This window comes from Corvus kubaryi, unplaced genomic scaffold (assembly GCF_017639235.1).
Source record: "Corvus kubaryi isolate FWS band 111438036 unplaced genomic scaffold, C.kubaryi_AGA036_p1.0 split1-131, whole genome shotgun sequence".
In the NCBI taxonomy this organism is placed as follows: domain Eukaryota; kingdom Metazoa; phylum Chordata; class Aves; order Passeriformes; family Corvidae; genus Corvus; species Corvus kubaryi.
The window spans coordinates 22,753,524-22,773,231 of record NW_024582073.1 but is presented as its reverse complement, the minus strand read 5'-3'; the positions used below and the strand labels follow the sequence as shown (position 1 = coordinate 22,773,231).

General features: G+C 40.2%; 2 protein-coding genes across 6 annotated transcripts in view; both read left to right on the top strand.

Annotated features, from left to right (window-relative positions):
* HGFAC (HGF activator) overlaps positions 1–15,979 on the top strand; it is a 41,633-nt gene extending 25,654 nt beyond the window's left edge. For all 3 annotated transcript variants that reach the window (XM_042053520.1, XM_042053519.1, XM_042053521.1), the window contains 7 exons: positions 2,534–2,708; positions 5,039–5,124; positions 5,572–5,812; positions 8,342–8,481; positions 10,613–10,753; positions 11,791–11,939; positions 14,272–15,979. In XM_042053520.1, coding sequence (XP_041909454.1) covers positions 2,534–2,708; positions 5,039–5,124; positions 5,572–5,812; positions 8,342–8,481; positions 10,613–10,753; positions 11,791–11,939; positions 14,272–14,442 — 1,103 coding nt within the window. In that variant the 3' untranslated portion in view covers positions 14,443–15,979. The remainder of the gene's footprint in view (positions 1–2,533; positions 2,709–5,038; positions 5,125–5,571; positions 5,813–8,341; positions 8,482–10,612; positions 10,754–11,790; positions 11,940–14,271) is intronic.
* A 1,912-nt stretch (positions 15,980–17,891) lies between these two features.
* The window catches only part of DOK7 (docking protein 7), a 59,123-nt gene continuing 57,306 nt past the window's right edge, over positions 17,892–19,708 (top strand). Inside the window, exons 1-2 of one of the 3 annotated variants that reach the window (XM_042052984.1) lie at positions 17,896–18,318; positions 18,445–18,490. In XM_042052984.1, the coding sequence (XP_041908918.1) occupies positions 18,265–18,318; positions 18,445–18,490 (100 nt within the window). In that variant the 5' untranslated portion in view covers positions 17,896–18,264. Of the gene's footprint in view, positions 18,491–19,708 lie in introns of all 3 variants that reach the window. The other 2 variants (XM_042052985.1, XM_042052983.1) reach the window with 2 other exon arrangements.

Genomic DNA, 19,708 nt, shown 5'->3' with positions numbered 1-19,708 from the left:
TACATGGATTTGGGACTGAACAATTCCCAGCCAGAGCAATCCATTAAGAACTGCTGAAAGCAGACCACCTACACACTGTTTCTGACAAAGAGGGGAAAAGAGAGTTTTTCAGTGCTGTAATAGTTCAAAAAAAGAGAATTAGAGGCAAAAGATCTATATGACTGCAATAATTGCAGAGATTTTCTTTTTGAAAACTGCTTGTTCTGAATTATAGGTGATAAAATGTATAATGCTTTGCGTATACTTCTCATGGCCTTAGTGGGCACCATGGTGCTGCTGTCAGGTAGAGCTTTCTGGAGTGGAGCACAGACCAGTGGAAAGCTACTAACCAAACTGTTTTACCTCAAAAGTTTCTCCACAAGATAGGAGATTAACTCACGTTATGCCTGTGTCCAAAATACTCCATATAAAACCAAAAAGAAGCAAAAAACTTCTTGAGAGATATTACTGTTCCCCTCAACAAGTGCAAGATGTAATCTAAACTTCTTAGCTACAGAAGGAGAATGTGAGGGAGGATTTAGAAAGGAGCCAAATTCTTCCAGTTAAAATATGCTGGCAGCTTTAGCAATGACTGGCAGACCTGATGAAAGAGAGATGCATTGGATTTTAAGCCTGACAAGGATAAACACAACTTGTAAACACCATCTGCAAGATGTCCAAACCATTGGTATTGCAGAATATGGCCCTGGGTCTGTACTGAAATGGAATCTCTTGTTTCATTCTCATAAAAGTAGTCACTCTAAATTGTTTCTGAATGCAGTAAATACAGTACAAGTAAGCACAGCACCTTGCACTTCCCTGGATAAATGAAAAAATTTCGCATACAGCATGATGGTGGTATTTTCACAAAACTGTTTCAGGCAAACAAAGCAGTGTAACTTGCAACTTGCTCAGAAAATGGCAGGTTTGCCAAGACGTGGTTACTCTTGCTAACAATACAAATGATAGGCAAATTATTTTCTGTGAGGTCCTAGATTACAGTTGTTAAAATATGAGTTTGATTTAATGTTATATTCATAGTCATTAAATAAAGGGAATTTGATTCAGGTTGCAGGTGGGAGAAAATATGGTCTCAGCATGTCAGAAGTGTCTGCCAGGCCAAGCTAGAAAGTGGATTTCGCTAAGTGTTTGTGTGCTAAAAAACTGATGTTCTTCCACCAAACTTCTTGACCTTTGTCTCCCAAATTTACGCCATATGCTTGCTTGTGGTTTTGGGATCTGTCACTACACTGATGACTTGGAAGGGTAATTAACAGCAGCAGTTCAGTGCTGTGGTTCATTATTTCAGTGCTGGTTATGTGCCCTGGTTCATGTGTCACCTCAATCTGTCAAAATAAACAGATCTTTGGCAATAGCTGTCTGCACTGTGTGGTGTGATGGATCATCCTCAGCGGGTGTTTTTCAACAGTTGGTCAATATTGTGATGCTATATCTTTAAGTATGTCTATAAGTTTAGAAGAAGATTCCACCAGTCTTGTGACATGTCAAGGACATGTCACGTTGACATGGCTGGGACAAGAAACCCTCTGAGGCTTGGTAACAATTAATCCTCTTTGTGCATTAGATGGTTTTGTGTTTCCTTTGGAATACTCCTAGCTGTGTTTTGAGGTGTAGGCTTTCTGCTCAGTGTAGCTATTTGTATACAAATGCATCTCCATATGTTTTTCAGCCATAATGCTGGTATGTGCTGTTGATAGATCTTGGCAGCTGAGTACACAGGTCATAGAATATGTATGTGTCAGACCTATCTGAAGAAATAGCCCATATGCAGGTGACAAAGATGGGGTTTCGAATAAGAAAATTCAACCTGCTAGTTAGAATTTTGCAAAATTGATGTGTCTGAAAGATATAGTTACATATTTGTAATATGCATGGGTATAGTATATATATATGGGTACACATGAGGCCATTAAAAGAAGTATTTTCAAAAATCAGGCCTTTGAAGCACTTGCAGGGTAGGATTGTTTTCAGTACTTTACAACACATGTATCTCTGTTTGAGCTGGTTGCCTTAAGCACCCTGTATTTTCAATGGAGATTCAGTTTGGACAAGAGTGTATGGGATCCACATCATCTTTAAAAAGTTACCTCAAACAGGCTGGATCGGTTTGGCACTAGAAATCTCTGTTTCTCTTAATTAAATAAAAAGGGAGCCTCCAGAGATGAGCTCAGTTGTGTCTAAAATTAGACCAGAGGAATCCCAGCCATATTGCTGACTTTGCTGCAGATTGCTGATTGAAATCTTCCATACACAGTACAAACTTTAGGTCTAATTTTCTGCTGTTCTGTCTCTTGAGTAGTTACTTGCTCATATGTAAAAGGAGGTTAACTTACTACTAATTTTAAGCAGAGGTTTTTCTTCTTGGGTTCCTTTTTTCTTTATTAAAAAAATCCTCATTTGATGCATTCAGGTCCTGTGCAAGGTGAAAGGCACTACAGAGTTGGGCCCTCTGGCTCTCATTTGGGACCTCAGCTGTGAAGTGAGTATTTAACATGCAATTAGCATTGATTCCTGACCAGTCTTTCTCTGCCAGTCCCGAGCCAACGGTGCTACACTGGCAATGGCACAGATTACAGAGGTACAGCCAAGACAACCATTTCTGGACACAGCTGCTTGCCTTGGAATTCAGACCTGCTTTACCAAGAGCTTCATGTCGACAGCATTGGGAAAGCAGTACAGCTTGGCTTGGGGCCATTCCCTTACTGCAGGTGAGGAAAGTTCTTGTTTGTCCTGTATTTGTACATCAAGAAATGGATGTATTGTGGAAACAAGAAAGGCCAGGGATCTCAAAGCAGCTGTTACCCCTGCCACAGAAAAGCTAGACTGACTTTAGTAGTCAGTCAGCCTGACAAGAGGGATTGAACAGAAGACAAGATCTGGTAGATAGGCTAAATCAATAGCTGGCTCTCCTGAGGGAAGCTCAGGCACAAAATTATGTTGGAACTTCCAGGTCCTTTTTTTCCCCTGGGTAATGTTTTTTTATTTTTCAAATGAGACCATAATGCAAGACTTTTGAAATTGTTCATAAATGACAACCCAAAAGGAGAAATCAATGCAGCAGCTAAATTGAAATGGCTAAATTTAATTTCTTATTCCTTGCTTGTGAAAGACATATCATAAAGAAATATTTTCGAAAGAGAAAAGGTATTTGAAAATGAAAAATCAAAGCACTATATTTAAATAAGGTTGAAATGGGATGTCAAATTTATTTCTTGGATTTCTTACAAAGGAAAACTATTGCCAAACAAGATTTCAGTGTTTCAATTTTGATTGCACCATATAGCAATAAACTACATTTCTGCTGAAGTTTTCTGTTGAGCTATAATGAAAATAGCTTGTGCTATATAGGTCTGTGCTTTCTCCTCAGTCACCTTATGTTCTCCCTGTTTCTGAGGTCTCTATGAGTTCAATGGATATCCACAAATAAAGGAAACATTTCTATTTAGAGAGAACATTTCTCATCTTGGAGATGAGCAAATGCTAAACCTGCCAAACTGTAGACGATTCTCCATAAATTACTGCCTGATGCCTAAGATTTCGTTTGTTTGCTTGATTGCTTATTTTTGTGTGTGAGTTTTATTATCTTAGTTTTTAAAATATTTTTTAAAATGAAACTTAGACCAGTATTTCAGGAAAATCAGATTGTACTGCGCTTCCTAATTTGTTTCATGATAAAAAGCATGCAAGCAATGCTGAAAGTAGCTCTTCTCTATCTAACACAAACTAACAATAAGCAATTCCTACCCCCTCCTTTAAGCCCTCCCACCTTGCTTTCCAGGGCTTGGTCCTCATGCAAACACTTCAGGATTTGATTGATAGTGTCCCAGCACAGTGGCAATTTATCTGGCACATATTTTATCCTTTGATAAAACTTGAGCCCTTTGATTTACATCATTTATGCCCAATATTCACTTTCAGATTTGCAATGCAGAGAACAAAATGGTGTAGGAGCTGATGTTTTCATGTTCTGTAGAGCTGAGAAAAAAGCTTTTCACTTTTTTGTCAGCTTGTTACAATTTCTGGGGATATCTCTGCTGTACTATATAATCCTGCAGATATCTTCTTCTTCAAATAGTCTAATTTAGAAACATTGTTGGCGGAAGATGACTCAACCTGTGTTGCTTCTTCAGTTCTGAGAATTTGAAAGTGCTCTAATCTTTTTCTGAAGAGCAGTCAGATTAAAAAAGAAAAAAATTATTGAAGAACCTTACAATAACAGATAGTGCTTGTGATAAATCCAGCTGAAATTAGAATTACTGCTTCTCTGGAGCCCTGAATCACCTTGTCTATTTTTCTTAGTCTAATAAGGATCTTTCAGGGTCTTCATAGTCTCCCTATATTCTTGGAGGAGTAAACTGGGCAGATTTCTGTTTACTTATGAGGCATTGATAAAGGCAGGCTGTACCACAGAGAAACCCTAATGGAATCAACCCCAAATCGGTTTAACACCAAGGTAACAAAGGGCTAAATGGTTTCCATTACTCTTTTTTTTTTTACCTTTTTGAGGAATACAATATTTTCTTGAGGTAGTCTTTCATTTCCTCAGAATCTCCAGGGAATGTCAACCTGAGATTTTTCAAATTCATTTTTCGTAGCTATTCTTGTTATGGATTTCCTATGAATCTACCTGTGCTGGAATCTCGTTGCCTAAAAAATAACCTAAACCAGGAATCTCTCCCATGGGATTTAGTTCTGCAAATAGCTGAGCTGATATCTGTTAAAGCACTTCAGTGTGGGCTGTAGTTAAACACTGTGAACATGCTCATGCATCCAAATACTTGTAGGCAAGTTTTACAGGTGTTCAGTCGTGTCTGTATTTCAGGTCCTAGAGAACCTTAGTCTTGGTTTGTTTTAAGATGAATAATTCTACTAAAAGGCTGCTCACCCTTGTAGGTGAGCACTTCATCAGTGCTTTGTCAGATGGCTCAAAATCTGAGAGTCCTGTCAGTCCTCTGCATGGTGCAAGAGGAAAAAGCAGAAAGCTTGCAACAACACTGTGGTTAATGCTTGTAATTCTCTCTTCCCCTGAATTAACTAGAAATCCAGATGATGATGATAAACCATGGTGTTACATCATGAAGGACAACAGTTTGTCTTGGGCATATTGTGACATTCCAACTTGTGGTATGTAAAGGCTTTCTTAAAATCCATGTTATGAATGAATGGAGATTTATTGGTAGTACAACAAGCTTTCACTGTATAATTTTGAATCTTCTACTATTCCCAGGAGCGTTGAATATTTTACTGTTTCCAGTAAACAACAGGCATCTTTTGCATTTTTTGGAGTTGTGATACAATCTGTGATTCTTGTCCTGAAATAGCAGCAGTGTCATACTACTGTTTTGGTCACAATCATGCCAATATTCCCAAATTTTCTGCTAGAACATGCAAGGTACCAGAAATGACTGATGCTTTGGTACAAATTGTCATTGTCCTGGGAGTTACAGGCCCAGAGAAGTGGGCCTCTGTGAGCAAAGAGAGGTCTATATCCTGAAGATGTATCAGACATGGTATTTAATTTGAAAACATAAAGATTCTGGTAGTCTGATTCCATATCCCTTTTTATCTCAGCAAGCAGGGAAAGGAGGCCACCAATTCCAGACAAAGTAGATAGTTCTGCAGGTACCAAAAGACCATGTGGAAGAAGACATAAAAAAAGAAGTTTTGTGAGACCTAGGATTGTTGGGGGATCTTCGTCTCTGCCTGGATCTCATCCCTGGACAGCAGCTATATATATTGGAGAGAGTTTCTGCGGTGGAAGCCTGGTTCAGACTTGCTGGGTAGTGTCAGCAGCACACTGCTTTGCTAACAGGTAAAGTGTGACAGTGGCTCCTCACAACAAACCCAAACTGAAAAAGAAAGAAGATGAGATTATAAAAGACCAAGGTGTCAAAAGGAATTTCTGGCAATTTGAATACTCTTCATGATCTAAAAAAATGGCTTGGAGTACTATAATCTCATAAACACATATCTTGTTCCTTAAGGAGTCCCAAAGAATCCAGACACACTGACTGAAGGAATAAGGTAGGGTGAAGCAGCACATAGAATGGGGCATCGCATGTGCAAGAATCTGCATGGGAATAGAAGTATTTCTCTTCTTCTTGGTTACCTTTTTGAATGTTTATGCCTGTTTTGAGATATAACAGAGATGACTATGCTCACTGCTGTGTTTTGTTCAGAAAGGCTGAGACAGCCAAGCAATGATTTATTGGAGACAATAAATTACTGTTGGTTGACACAAATAGAGTGGGCTGAGCTTTACAAAGGGCCACATGGAAGAACTAAACTGTCAAACTTCTGATGCTGATTTTCTTGAGAGATTTTTTTTCTCCTGTGGGACACTGGAGAAAATATTGATTAAAGGATGTGCTTACTTTATTCTAAATACTTAATTTTCTACAAATGTTCAACACTTTCCCTGATTTCAGTTTGATCACATTGAAGGGAAAAATATTACATCATTTGATACCCATTGTTCCTTTGCATAGTAAAGAAGCCAAGAGAAACAGAGAACCTTGTGCCAGAATATAGACACTGATAGCTTGTAGAGCTAATAATACCACTGTGAATGCTGTACTGAAGCATTTGTAGCTCAAGCCACAATGCATTTGTTTTTCAAATGTTGTGAAATAGCTACTAACTTTGGCAGCTGTTCAGGACATTTCCACCCACTTCCAGCTGGTCGTTTGGTACGTACAGATTTTCCATAATTACTGCATTGTAATTTGTGCTCTTCTGTTTGTTTAGGACCTCTGGTAGTCACAATTCCAACTGTTTTCCACTAGGCGACAATAGATACCTGTGCAGCTCAATTATTTCTTACTTATTTTCTGTAACCCCTCCTGTTTTCTTTCTTTTCCTGAATGAACCATCTGTACGTCATAGTAGAACCATTCAGTGCTTCTAAAATTATTCCAAATACTGTTCCAGAAAGTGAACTTCCCCTGTTTTACAAGCCCAAACTTTGATTTTCAAGGAGGTTGATTTACTATTGCAAAAACACTGAGAAAATCATGGCCTTACATATTGATTGAAGAACATTTTATTGTCTTATTATATTCCAGTAATACAGAATGAACTTTGCCCTTTCCTTTGTTAACCTTAAGCATAGTTCTTGTAACAGGGTCGCTGCTGTCTCTCTGCATTGCAGTTGGCTAGAATCTCTTTCCTCTGAGTCCATGGCTGCTGGTCATTGTTGTGTACTCAGTACTGGGGGAGGCTCTGTGGTGTTTTTGCACCCGATGGGCACAGAAATGCAACCAGGGAAACTGCAATGATGCAAACCACTCTGCATCTGTGCATGATCTGTGACACCAGATATTTTCTTCTCCTGCACTCAATAACAAAACATAGGAGTCCTCCAGTGTTGAAGACACTTGCTAACTAAATTCACTGTAGACTTATGCAGATGCAGATTGAATTGGCTTTAGAACAAGAGTGAAATGTGAATTTTGTTCCTTTCAAAGCTAGAGATTATATTGCCTTTTTTAAACATTTCCTGATTATTCCCAAATGTCCCTTACTTCCCAGTTGCTGTACTGGTTCTTAATAGCTTTCTTTCCTAGGACACTGGATATCAGAGGACTGTGGTCTTAAAGTAAAAAATTGATAGTTGGAAAAGATGGTGCGAATTGCAAATACTGTGTTCTCCTCTGGCTGTGGAGTTTCCCTTTAAATCTGTATGCTGGTGGGACTTCGCCAGGTTGTTTTTAATTCTGGACAACAGATTTAACATAGATCAAACTAATCTCAGAGCAGAACTGGTGATATCTTTTAGGTGGAAGCTGCCCAGATGTTCCTGAGTTGTCAATGTACCAGCACCTTTAAGTCTTGGCCAATGCCTGTAATTATTTTTAGCAGACTGGTTTCCCAGAGAACCAAGATATCCACCACTGACTCATCTTTTGATATATATATTTGATCTTTTGATCCCTCAGTTCCTTCTGAGAAGCTTTTGTACTTATTGGCAAAGCTGAGTTTAAGTTAACTCAGTTAAATTTCTGGAAGAGGTGCTTACAGCCCCCAAAGATGCTTGTTAGCCAAACAGCAGCTGGGCAGCAGTGCCTGTGCTGGCCTTTTCCTTCTTTCAAGAAGCAGCAGCCTTTAATTAGGCTAATCAGGACCCACAGAGCTCGGGGCTCACTGTAACATTTGTTATGTTTTTCCTTGCCCTCAGTAAGCAGGAAGCTGGGGAAAGAGGTAAAGGCATTATGAGAGGGTAAACAATGGACATGGTGGGAGGCTGGGGTTATAATGGTTCATAGGATACCCAGCCATTGGAAAATCAGCTGCATTTGTCCTGCTAATCACAGAACTGCTTATTCTCTCTTTTGTATTACAGTCCACTAAAATCCACTATTAGAGTAGTTCTGGGTCAACAAATATTTAATAAAACGACTGATGTAACACAGACTTTTGAAATAGAGAAATACATCTTGCATCCTCAGTATTCCGTGTTCAATCCTACTGAACATGATATTGGTGAGTATTTTTGTTCAGACAGTTTTATTTTCCATTTACTTGACCTAGTTTCAAGTTTAGTTGGTCTGTTAAAAACTGCCTTTATAGTGGAAAAATCATAGATACTATAGAGGCTTTTGAATGCAGAGGGCTCTTAGTTCTACCAGAGTTATAACAGCATCTGAAAGCTAGACAAATTCAGATGAAAAATAAATTGCAAATTTTAAATAATTATGATAATTAGCCTTTGGAGCAATTTACCTAGATGTGTGGCAGATTCATCTTCACTTCAAGTCTTTGTGAGATTAGGCATTTTTTCAACTGAACCAGAAGCTGTAGGCTTGATGCAGGAATTACTTGGTAAAATTCTATTGTCTGTATTGTATAAAGGATCTGACTAGATGAATATAATAACCCCATCTGCTCTGAAAATCTGTGGTACTAAGAATCATTTTTTACACTGAGATAGATTTAAAAATCAGCTGTCTTATCAGTCAGAAGTTAAATGCCCTTCTGATTGACCTTATAATATTAGTCAGAATGACAATGGAACAGCAACTTCTTATTTTCAAATCTGCTCTTGTGAAAGTTGTCACGTCACCTCAGGGCATCAAGCTGTATGAGCACTTTGTCTGTGAGACTATTTAATAGCCTGACATTGGGAATATTTTAGGTCAGGCTTTTTTTGCTCCCAGATGGTGAGTATTTTCTACTCTATAGCAAAAAGCATTCAAGTTCTGTGTTGGTGGGAGCTCTGTCACAGTGTACCAGGAGACAAACTAGATAAGGCATTACTCTGCTCTGAAATATCCTGGTGAAAACCACACATGATGCTTTGAGATCTCATAGCTTTTTTAATTACTCTGAAATTAGGTAGGCATGCCTCACCAGTGTGCTATGTCCAAATCCAGGGAGAGCTGAACATGGAGTGCCAAAGACAAGCCCAATTGCAAGAATAAACAAGAAGGCAGAAACTGTGTTGGGGGAGGAAGATGCAAGGGCTTCTTCTGTCCAGTCAGTGATTTCTACTGATGCAATAGAAGAGTTGTTTCCTGCTGAAAATAATTTTTTAAAGGAAACAACTATCACATGAGTGTTTGCTAGGAAATTTGAGGGATTCAGAAGCAGGCAGAGTTAGCGGGGAAGAGGAGCAAGGTGAGGAAGAGCAAGCTGCTGAGTGTGGGAGCAAGGTTTGTGTGGGCTTCTCAGGCTGTGAGATACTGCTTCTGTGTTCCACTAAGGCCAAAACCTGTAGCTGGTAGAGAAATAAGACTATCCAGTGACATCACTTGCTTTCCACACAGCTGTGCTCACAAAACCTTGAGCTTCCAAGAGGCCTGATGAGAAGGTTTAATAGGTGTGTCCACATTACCACAGCTCTGTTCTCTTTGAGTGGTGTGGCAAAACCAACATGCTGTCCTTGTTGCACCCACTACAAAGCTCCCTTAGCTGATTTACAGCCAAATGAAAGAGATTTGCTACAGGGAAACCAATTTTTGAAATCTTTCAGTATCAATCTCATGATGCTGCACAGCTTCATATTTATGCTGTTCTCAGCCCCGTGGCTGGTTAGTAAAGATTGTGTAGGTTATGTAACACTTTGTAGCTTTAAGAAGCTTGGTTTTGAAATGTCCTGAGGTTTTATTCCTTAATTTTAAAGATCTTGAATTTTGCTGAACTCAGTGTTAACAGGACACGAAATATAGCAGCTCTTGGAGTAATTAATTTTTTAAATGGAATTGGAATTAGGCCAGTGGCCAAGCTTTCAGAAGCAGTGCGTATTTGCACATCCCACTTATTTCAGCTGAAAGTTGGGGATATGTCACTGTTATTTAACTATAAGGTGGGAGGAAACACATGTATTTTCTATCTTCCCCCTTCTCTACAGAGGCAGTGAAGCAAAATCTGCTCAGTGAGCATAGCATAAAATAAATATTCCCACAAGGGGAGTAGCTGAATGTTTCAGCCTTCAATTTGCTGTGAAATCAGGTGCTGTTGAGATGAGTCTGTCTGTCTTTGATTGAAATATCTTAATTAAGAGAGGCTTAGGGGATAATTAAATTTGTATCTGAGACCCATTACTGCCAATCCCAATAAAGAAAGGGAACAGTCACTTTCTTCCTCCTGTGTTTTCTGTTTTTCTGTTCTGCAGCTTTGATTAAGCTGAAGAAGAATGGCCAACGTTGTGCTGTCAAGTCCCAGTTTGTTCAGCCCATCTGCCTGCCAGAAAGTGATACTATTTTCCCTGACCTGTTGAAATGTCAGATTTCTGGATGGGGACACAAGCATGAGAGTGAGTGAAACGAGAGCTGTTGTCGATAGAAAAAAGTGATGATAATAAAAATATAATGCTCAGGTATACGTTATACAGCTGAGAGTTTGGTAAAATACTTTGCAAGGGACTTCTGGTGGGATTCTTTTTACCTACCTTTAGTGTTTGCAACATTTACATCTGAAATAGTCATCCTGAACTTCCTTTATAGTCCTTGGAATCTGGGGTGTGGTTCCCTTTACCAAATATTTGCACCAATTTTTGGACGGGATGAGCTATGAATTAGATAGATTACATGGACTGGGAGGGGAGAAAGTAGCTGATTGTAGTGCCAACATGTGGCACCTTAGTAAAATGTATCCTACCCCTGATTTCTCCAGGTAGGCAACCAAGACTGCAAACCAAATACAACCAATTTACTAGTGAGTGATGGAAGGGATTTTTAGCTTCACCATCAAGAAATTTTGAAAACGTCGATAGGAGAGGGCCAGATAGACTTTGGGCTAAGAAGTGCTTACACTCAGCTTGAGAAAGGTGGAAAAGATCATCCCATCCTTTTAGAGGAGGAATTTAGGATTATGAGGCTGGACCACGCTGCTTCAATGTTGAGATAGCAAAGACATATGTAGGTAGATGAGAAGGATTGAGGAGCTGGCTTGACATTTTCATGAGACATGTAGTATGAGCAAATGTCCTGGTCTAAACATGTAGTCTAAAGACAAAAAGAAGTAACGGAGTTTTCAATAAATGGATGATTTATTGTCAGTCTGGAAAGAGGTGAGGACAGGAGTGCTGGGCTACTGTTCCTGAGTCTCTAGAAAATGAGAGAACCCAAAGTGGATTAATGGCTGGACATTGCAATACTGTTATTTTAAGAGGCATGGAGTCTGACTGGAGGATCAGAGAGTGGTCACTATAAAAATTATTATATTTTAAAGATGTCCAAAACATGAATATTTATTGTGTGTTAAATGTGTTGTATTGTGCCTTGTGTTTTCATGTTATGCTCATGAAATTCTATAAAAATGACTTTCTTTTCCTCTTGGAATTTTTTAAAGATATATCTGGTTATTCAGATGTCCTGCAAGAAACACTGGTTCCACTTATTCCTGAGGAGAAGTGCAGAAGTTCTGAAATTTATGGAACAGAAATCACAGAAAATATGTTCTGTGCTGGCTACTTTGATAGCAAATCCGATGCTTGTCAGGTAATGCTGGGTGTCGTGTCTAGGCAGGTGATAGAAATGTATTTTATTCAGAATGTTGCAGTGTTACAATTCTTACTTTTGATTTTATAGTGTCCCTAAAGAAAAGAACCTTATGTGACTGCTTCCACCTTCATTTTTTTATCATGTTCCATGTCAATTAAGATCTACAGAAGGGCTCCAGGGTATTATATTCCTCCTACCTTCACATAAGGCAGTGGCTGTGCACTGGAGAGTGTGTTGTTCTAGCTCCTGGGTGAGCCTGCAGGTGGTGGCAATGGATTGCTGCCCAGCTGACAGGGATGTGCTGGCAGGAGAAGCAGCATGAACCTGTGTGGGGCCAAATCCCAGAGCTCCTGTCTCTTGCCTGAGGGAAAATAAGGACACCTGGGTAGGAGGTGAGGAGCAGTGGTGAGGTTTGGAGGAAGGAGCTGAGGTTTCTACATTGGAAGTGACTGAATGGTGTAGAATGTCAGTCAGTTGGAAACTATGTTATGTAACCTCAGTCTATCACGGAATGACCTCATGCTCTTACTATTTTGAATTATGTCACACCTCAGTTCTGAATAAGGATGCAGAATTGTGGTGATAGACGAGACTTCTTAAAATGAAGGATCAGATTATTCCTTACATAAAACTTCAGATTTTATCTACAGTTCATTTTGAAGGAGGAGAGTTGTGCTCTATTAGCATAAAGTCATGAAAAGGCAGCACATAGCTAATAGCTGGCAGTGTAAGTGGAGCAAGGAATATCATGTATACTGTGTGCTGGAAGCCCTGTAGAGGTCATAAACATATCCAAAGAAAGTTGTCAAAGTGAAATGGCAGCAGCCAGCAGTGGCTCAAGGCCAGGGCTGAGGCTGAGGCTGCAAGTGTTCACACTAGCCAGAGGGATGGAAACTACCCTGCCTGCCCAGCTCCCCTTGCCTTTCCCAGGAAGTGCAAATGCAAGAGACAGCATTACAGCGGATTGTCTCTCCTTGCCCTGGCAAAACAGAGATCAGGGATGAGAGGCAGAAAAGAAAGTGGAGGGAAGGAGAAAGGAGCTGCACAAAGACAAGTGGTCTGGAGAGAACTGCAAAGTCTGAGAAACAGCAATTGAGAGTCACAGATGTTGCTGAAGAATGGTGCTCATGACATGAAAACATTATTAGCAAATCAATAATTCATTTTCCCCTATTGTCAGACTTGTAGTGTAGTCTGAGGAGAAATAATGTAGATCTCTTAATGCAACAACAGATGCAGATGACCTCTGGGTTTTCTTAATGTACACTTAGGATATTAACCTGTAAACCATCTGTTATGTATAAAAATACTCCAAGATCAGGAAACTTCAAACAGACGATGTGTTTTCCTTGATTATTTTTAAAAGATTTTCTTGGAAACTTTTTAAAATCAGTGCACTGATGCCAAAATTGCAATCAATTACACTAGTTGTGAAAAATAAGCAAACAAGCAAGACTTCATCAGATATCCTTCACTTATCACAGAAATCTCCTTGTATAAAGGCAACATAATTTTCCTATGTATTTTGGTGGAATTTTCTTTTGAGGTAAGAAAAAATATATTTCTCCTTGGTCTCAACTTAGAGTGATGGCTGCTTTCACTAGTACCATTTACTAAGTCACATTTTTGATTTCTAACATTTTAATTTCTCTAGAAGGTCAGTCTAAGAGTATTAATAATACCCCCCCATCCTGAATGCTTTCAAGGTTTAAAATAAGTAGAAGTGGTCCAAATTAATCTTTGCTGTAGCGTAGTTTGGGCTGCTTTTTGGTTTATGGTTTAATGACAAGGCAAATACTCAGTAGCAAATTCAAACACAGGCAAACCCTCGTATGCCACATAAAATTACAGCATCCCACAGTCACAACGTGTGTCTGTATGCAACACCTTTCTTTGAAAACTGTCATGTTGTCTGAAAGTTGCAATAAACTGCATCGAGAAACTCTCCAAATGCACCCATGTAACCCCTCCATGCAGTGCTGATATTACAAGAGTGCTAAGCCTCAAAGGCTCATTCACTTCCGTTGAAAATGATCTAAATCAACCATACTTTTCAGTAGATGTCTGAAGCTAAAAGCATTTCATATTTTTAAACAAAATCTGATATTTTGATACTTTTGTTTAATGTGTAATTAGAAGAATCCACCATTTTATTAGTGTGACTAAAAATGCTTTCTACAATGAAACTTCAGTAAACTGCTGCTTCCTTTTTTTTTTTTTTAAGTTTAAATCTCACGTGCAAACATTCCTATTTTAGTATTTTGCCAAACTGATCTTCTTCTGACTGCTTTCTATCAAATTAGATAATCTTTACTTACTTTTAATGCAGGGGGATTCTGGTGGACCTCTGGCCTGTGAGAAAAATGACATCTCTTACCTCTATGGAATTATCAGCTGGGGAGATGGCTGTGGCAGAGTCAACAAACCTGGAGTATATACAAGAGTGACAAACTATGTAAAGTGGATTAATGAGAAAATAGCCCCCCGAAAAACTAGCTGAACAATTAAATATGCTAACATTTGAAGCAGGGTTCAGGAGTCTTTTGGTTTTATTGAAATGGCATAAATATTTTATTATAAGCTGGTATGAAAACTGTCATGGTAATTCTCAGCAATTCCAAGCCAGACCACCAAAAGCAGGCCTGCTCTGGCTGATGTCAGCTCAGCAGCCTTGCTCTAGCATTCTAGGGCTGTGGATTGCTCAACATACATGACTGTCTTTATTTGTCTTAATAAAAAACCCCAAACGTGTCAAGACAGTACACGAAAATCTACAACTCTCTGTCTGCTTGGTGGATTACATAAAAAGTGATTTGATGTATTTTGCAGTTTCTGTTGGAGCTGTCATCCCCCAAACCAACCTGTAACAACACTGTCCTTGTATTCTCAGTTGAAATAAAAAAATAAACAAGAGGATCAAAAATGAAATTCCCTCTCCCTGAGAAATGATCTCTTGAAGCTCAGGTCAAGAGACACCAAGAGAACAACGTAGGTAAAGCTGCTACTCAGCTATCTGCAACAAACCAGTTCTGGGGAAAGAAACCAGAGGGTTTAGGTTTTGTTTCAACCAAACATGTAAGCATATTTTTATATAAACATATTTCTATGTTCCACTGATGTAAAACCAGGAATGTGCCTCAGAGCTCTGCTGAATCTGGTATGCAATTTTCCAGCAAGGTTAATGCAACACCTCCTGTGAGCTCAAAGTTTTTCCCTGAAAAATGTCGGAAGTTGGAGCAGCTGATTTAGGTTGCTGCAGCCAGGACCTTTTGCAGACTGTGATCTGCTCCTTGCCCTGAGGATAGCAATGGAAATACTCACCTTGATGATAAATCTCTAAACGTTTCTTTAATTTGACAGTGTTTTGAAGATGTCTTAGATTTTGTACTAACAAGTTGTTCAACTATTTAGATAATTCAGAAAGAAGGTTTCTTGTAACAGATTTTTCAACTGGATGGCTGGGGTGCAACTTGACATTTTCCTTGGGGATCTGGTGATATCACAAACCCCTGGCTTTACTGTCATGGTCTATGGAATTGTTATGGGAACAATCAAAGAAATTATTACAGTATACAGCTGTTTAGAGGCTGTGGACTCAGCTGTATTAGCAAAAACAGGCAGAAAATTACTTAACAGAAAAAAAAGTCTGACAAAGAATGGAAAATTCTTTTTTTTTTTTTTTTCCTATTACAGGGAACCTTTAGCCACGTCAGATATGTACATTTGAAGTGTTGATGTTAAATGTATTTCTTCCCTGGCAGTGAACATTTATGATCTCTCTTAAGGGTTCCAAGCAAAGTTGCATTTTAAGATAATAAAATTTTAAAGTGGTGCCTAGATATTCAGATGTGTTTTTTGTTTTATAGTACTGGAAGTGTCCTCATGGATTTCTTAGTAGTGGTGAATGTTATCTGCAGTTAAAAGAGACTTTTAAAGGAAAAATAACCAAAACCTGAATCTGTGTAGGTACAAATATACAACAATGCTAATCTAGATAAATGATGTAAACTGTTTAATAAAAACATTTACCCTCTGTTTCTTGGACTTAGTCTGTTATGTATAAAGGAAAAAGTCTTTGAATCCCTCTGTAGGTTGTTCTATAGGTTGAGAGCTGGTAGAAAGATGAAACAGCACTTAGTGCTGGAAGGCATCCGACAATCTCTCCGTTCGGGTCAATTTCAGCTGGTGGTGCTCCCACACCACACCACACCACACCAAGTGTCACACACATTTCCAGTAGACAGATGTGAGCACCTGGACATGGTTTTTAGCTATTGATACTGGGAGTCCCTAGATCAAAGCCCTTAGTTTGTTTTTCAGAGGCACTAAACACTAGCTTTAAAAACTGATATTCACCTCTGGGATCTTGATTTCAAAACAAACTGAAGACTCTTGTTGTCTGACTCTGCCTCCCTGGCCATTTGCAGTACGAGTCTGGCTTGCTTAGTGCCCTGAAATGAATGTGACCATGTAACAGGACTAACTGTACCTGCTGCTGAAAGACAAGTACTGCATCAGCAGGAAGGAACTATTTACTCTTCTTTGGAAGGGATTCATCAGGAACAGGTTTCCACTCAAGATGGAGCCATTCTGAATGTCTGTATCTGTTCTGTGACTTCAGTTTCACTTTGAAATTGATATCCATCCACACTATGCACAGTTTTGATCTTGCAGTTTTGTGTTTTATATATTCTCTTGGTCATCTCTTGCAGTAAAGAAGGTGGCTGTTTGATAAGAAAGGTGTTAGACTGTTGTTTCTGACAGTTTGTGCAGAGCTTTTTTAGCTGTTCTGTTTTCAAAATCTATGCTGCTTGTATCAGTACACAGCAACACCAGTACAAGCAATAACACACTTTTAAAGAATATATTGAATGGTCTGTTTTCTGCTCTAAAGGTCTAAATGAAAAATCTCCACCTGATACTAATTTGAATACTTTGAATGCATTGAAATTAATTTGTGGCTTTCAAAGCAGCCTGTTTGTCCACTGTTACTGCATTGATTCGGTGGAACTAAATGAAAATCATTTGAGCATCAGCTGTGTGGTGATGTATTATAGTGTATATAATACAACTGTATTATAAATGCAGAGTAGGGGTGGCAAGGAGATGTCCAGGTTATGTGAGATATCCTGACCTCTCACAGCCTGACACCAGTCACATTCCTATGGTGCACTCCAGCATCTGCCTCCAGCCTTTCTGTTGAGCACCATCACCCCATGGAAACTAATTCTCCATATTTTTCACTCCCTTTAAGTGATTTTTTCTTTGTTAAAATGAAAACTCAACTCAAATGTACTAGTGAAATTTTATCTGATGTTTTTCCTAACTCCATATTGAAACTGAATTAGAATGCAAAGCCAGTTGAACAAACACTTCCCTAATTCATTATGAAACACACTTAAAAGATGGTTTTATTAAATTGTATGTTATTCCATGCAAACTGACCAATCCAAAGGAAAGAAATAAATACAAACATCTAAAAAACCCCCTTCTATTATGCTACTGAAACAAAAATGTGCTGTAGGGCTGTTTAAAAAAAACCTGAAGAACTAATTACCATCAAATAAGATGCAGCAGGAGTATTTTTGGAATAATGGACTCTAATTAGTCCATTGCTGGTGGAAATAAATCTGAGGACATCATTAACACATCTTATTCCATTAATTGTAGCTGCTCTGGGTTTGGTGTAAGCGGGTTGTTATCTCGTGACAGTTGCATTGCAAAGAAGGAAAAAAAAAAGCGAGAAGAGTATTTTTATCTGGGGTAGTTGGCACTGTCTTCTGGGAGCCAAGGAGAGCTGTAATTATACTTCTGAAAAGTGAAAATTGGGCATTATAAGGAAGGTGCGGGGAGGGGGTGTTTCAGCTGGCCAGAGGCGGACTCCGCTCCACGAAGGAAATCCGGTGCGGGCTTTGCGGCCGCCCGGGCGTGGAGCAGGCCCTGCGGTCAGCGGCAAAGTCCGGAGCCGGATCAGGGCGGGGGTCGCGCCCGGAGCGGATCCGCCGAGGCGGCTCGCGCGGGGGTGCGGCGCTCCGCGTGCCCCGGCCCGCGCCTCGCGCTCTGACACCGTGAGGAAAAAAATAATAAAAATAATTAATCCCCCGCCCCCCCCAGCCGAGAAGTAAAACATGTGAACAAAGAATTATTGAGACGGTGCCCGGACCCCTTTCCCCAGGCGGCAGGTCGGGGGCCGGGCAGTGCCGCGCTGGCCGCCCGCCCGCGCGGGGCCCTAATAAAGCTATTTTGGAAGTGACCCCTCGAGCGGCCGGAGCGCGGGGCGGGCGCAGAGAGCCGGCGCAGCTGTCCGGAATCATGACTGAAGATGACGGATTCCGTGGTGGTGGAGGGTCACGTCAAGTTGAGAGACGGAAAAAAGGTCCCTGCTCCCGGCGCCCCTTCGGCCCGCGGGGGTCCCCGACCGCCGCCCCCTTCCCGGAGGGGAGAGAGCCCGCTCTCCCCTGCCCGGCCCCGGCTAACCCTGTCCCTTTGCCTCTCGTTGCAGTGGAAGAGCAGGTGGCTGGTGCTGCGCAAGCCCTCCCCGGTGGCAGGTAAGAGGGGCTCGGCGGTGGGAACGGGGCTCGGGGTCCCGCAGCTTGCCCGGTTCCCCGGGGCGAGTGCCCGCAGAGCCCTCGGCGGGGCCATCCCAGAGCTGCGCTGCCCGGGAGCCGCGTCCGGCCTCGGGGCGAGCTCCGCTGCTGGCTAAAAACAACGGGAAAAGTGACTTTCCAAAGCACAGCCACAGGATTTGGTGCCCGTTCAAAATGCACTTTTTAATTTTTTTTTTGTTTTTTTTTTTTGGGGGGGGAACTTATTTCTTCAGGGTGATTGCTGGCTGTAAAAAAAAAAAAAAAAAAAAACTGGCACTGTAAGCTCGGTAGTTATTTTTGATCAGTGTTTTGACAGAAAATTTCACTTCAATTTAAAAATAAAATGACATTTTGAATTAAGGAAGAAAAAAAATAAGATCGTTTCCATGTTCCTGAAGGGGAAATTGAAAACGTTACACAGAGTTGATGTTTTACTGCTGCACAGGGAAAAAGTAGGCTTCAGGTTTCCCCATCTATTCCCAACAGGGAAAACATTTGGGCCCAAAAGTGTATCTTTCCAGGGCTAAATGTTGCCTACACTTAGAAAATGTGAATTGCATTGCTGCAGAATGGATTATGGCAGCTTTTCTAGGCTCTTGCTAGAAAGACTGAAGGCTTCTTACTAATTCTTTGTTAACTGAATTGTTACGGTAATTTTTTAGTGTTTTAAATACCTGTATCTCATCTGAATCTGTGAAACCTTCCTGTGCGAAGGGGCATCTGGTCCTAGAGCTGGTGGTATCTAGACCCATGAATATGGGCCTGAGTTTCTAGCCTGAGTAAGCCAAGTTTGAAAGGGTAGATGAGGGAGCCTGACTGATAATGTAGCTTATTCCTCAAAAAACCTTTTTTTATTGTAGTTAAATTAGCCAGGTTTATACAAAAAGCCCCTGGTGATTTGCTTTGCTTGGTATGCAAACCATAGTCATTCTTTCTTCAGACGCACAACTGTATTGCAGAATGTTTAAATACCGTGGTTGCAGCTGTTTTTGCTAACAGGTGCACAAAAACAATTGGGGATCCATGCAAAGCTCTGCATTAGTTAGCAGACAGTTCAGTCTTTCAGGCATTTTTCATCTGTGTGGAGATTTGGCTGTTCCTTGCCCATCTGAGAGCTGTGAGGGCACTTCAGCAGGGCTGGGAGCACCACCCCCCAATATTTATAAAATGGTGCATGGG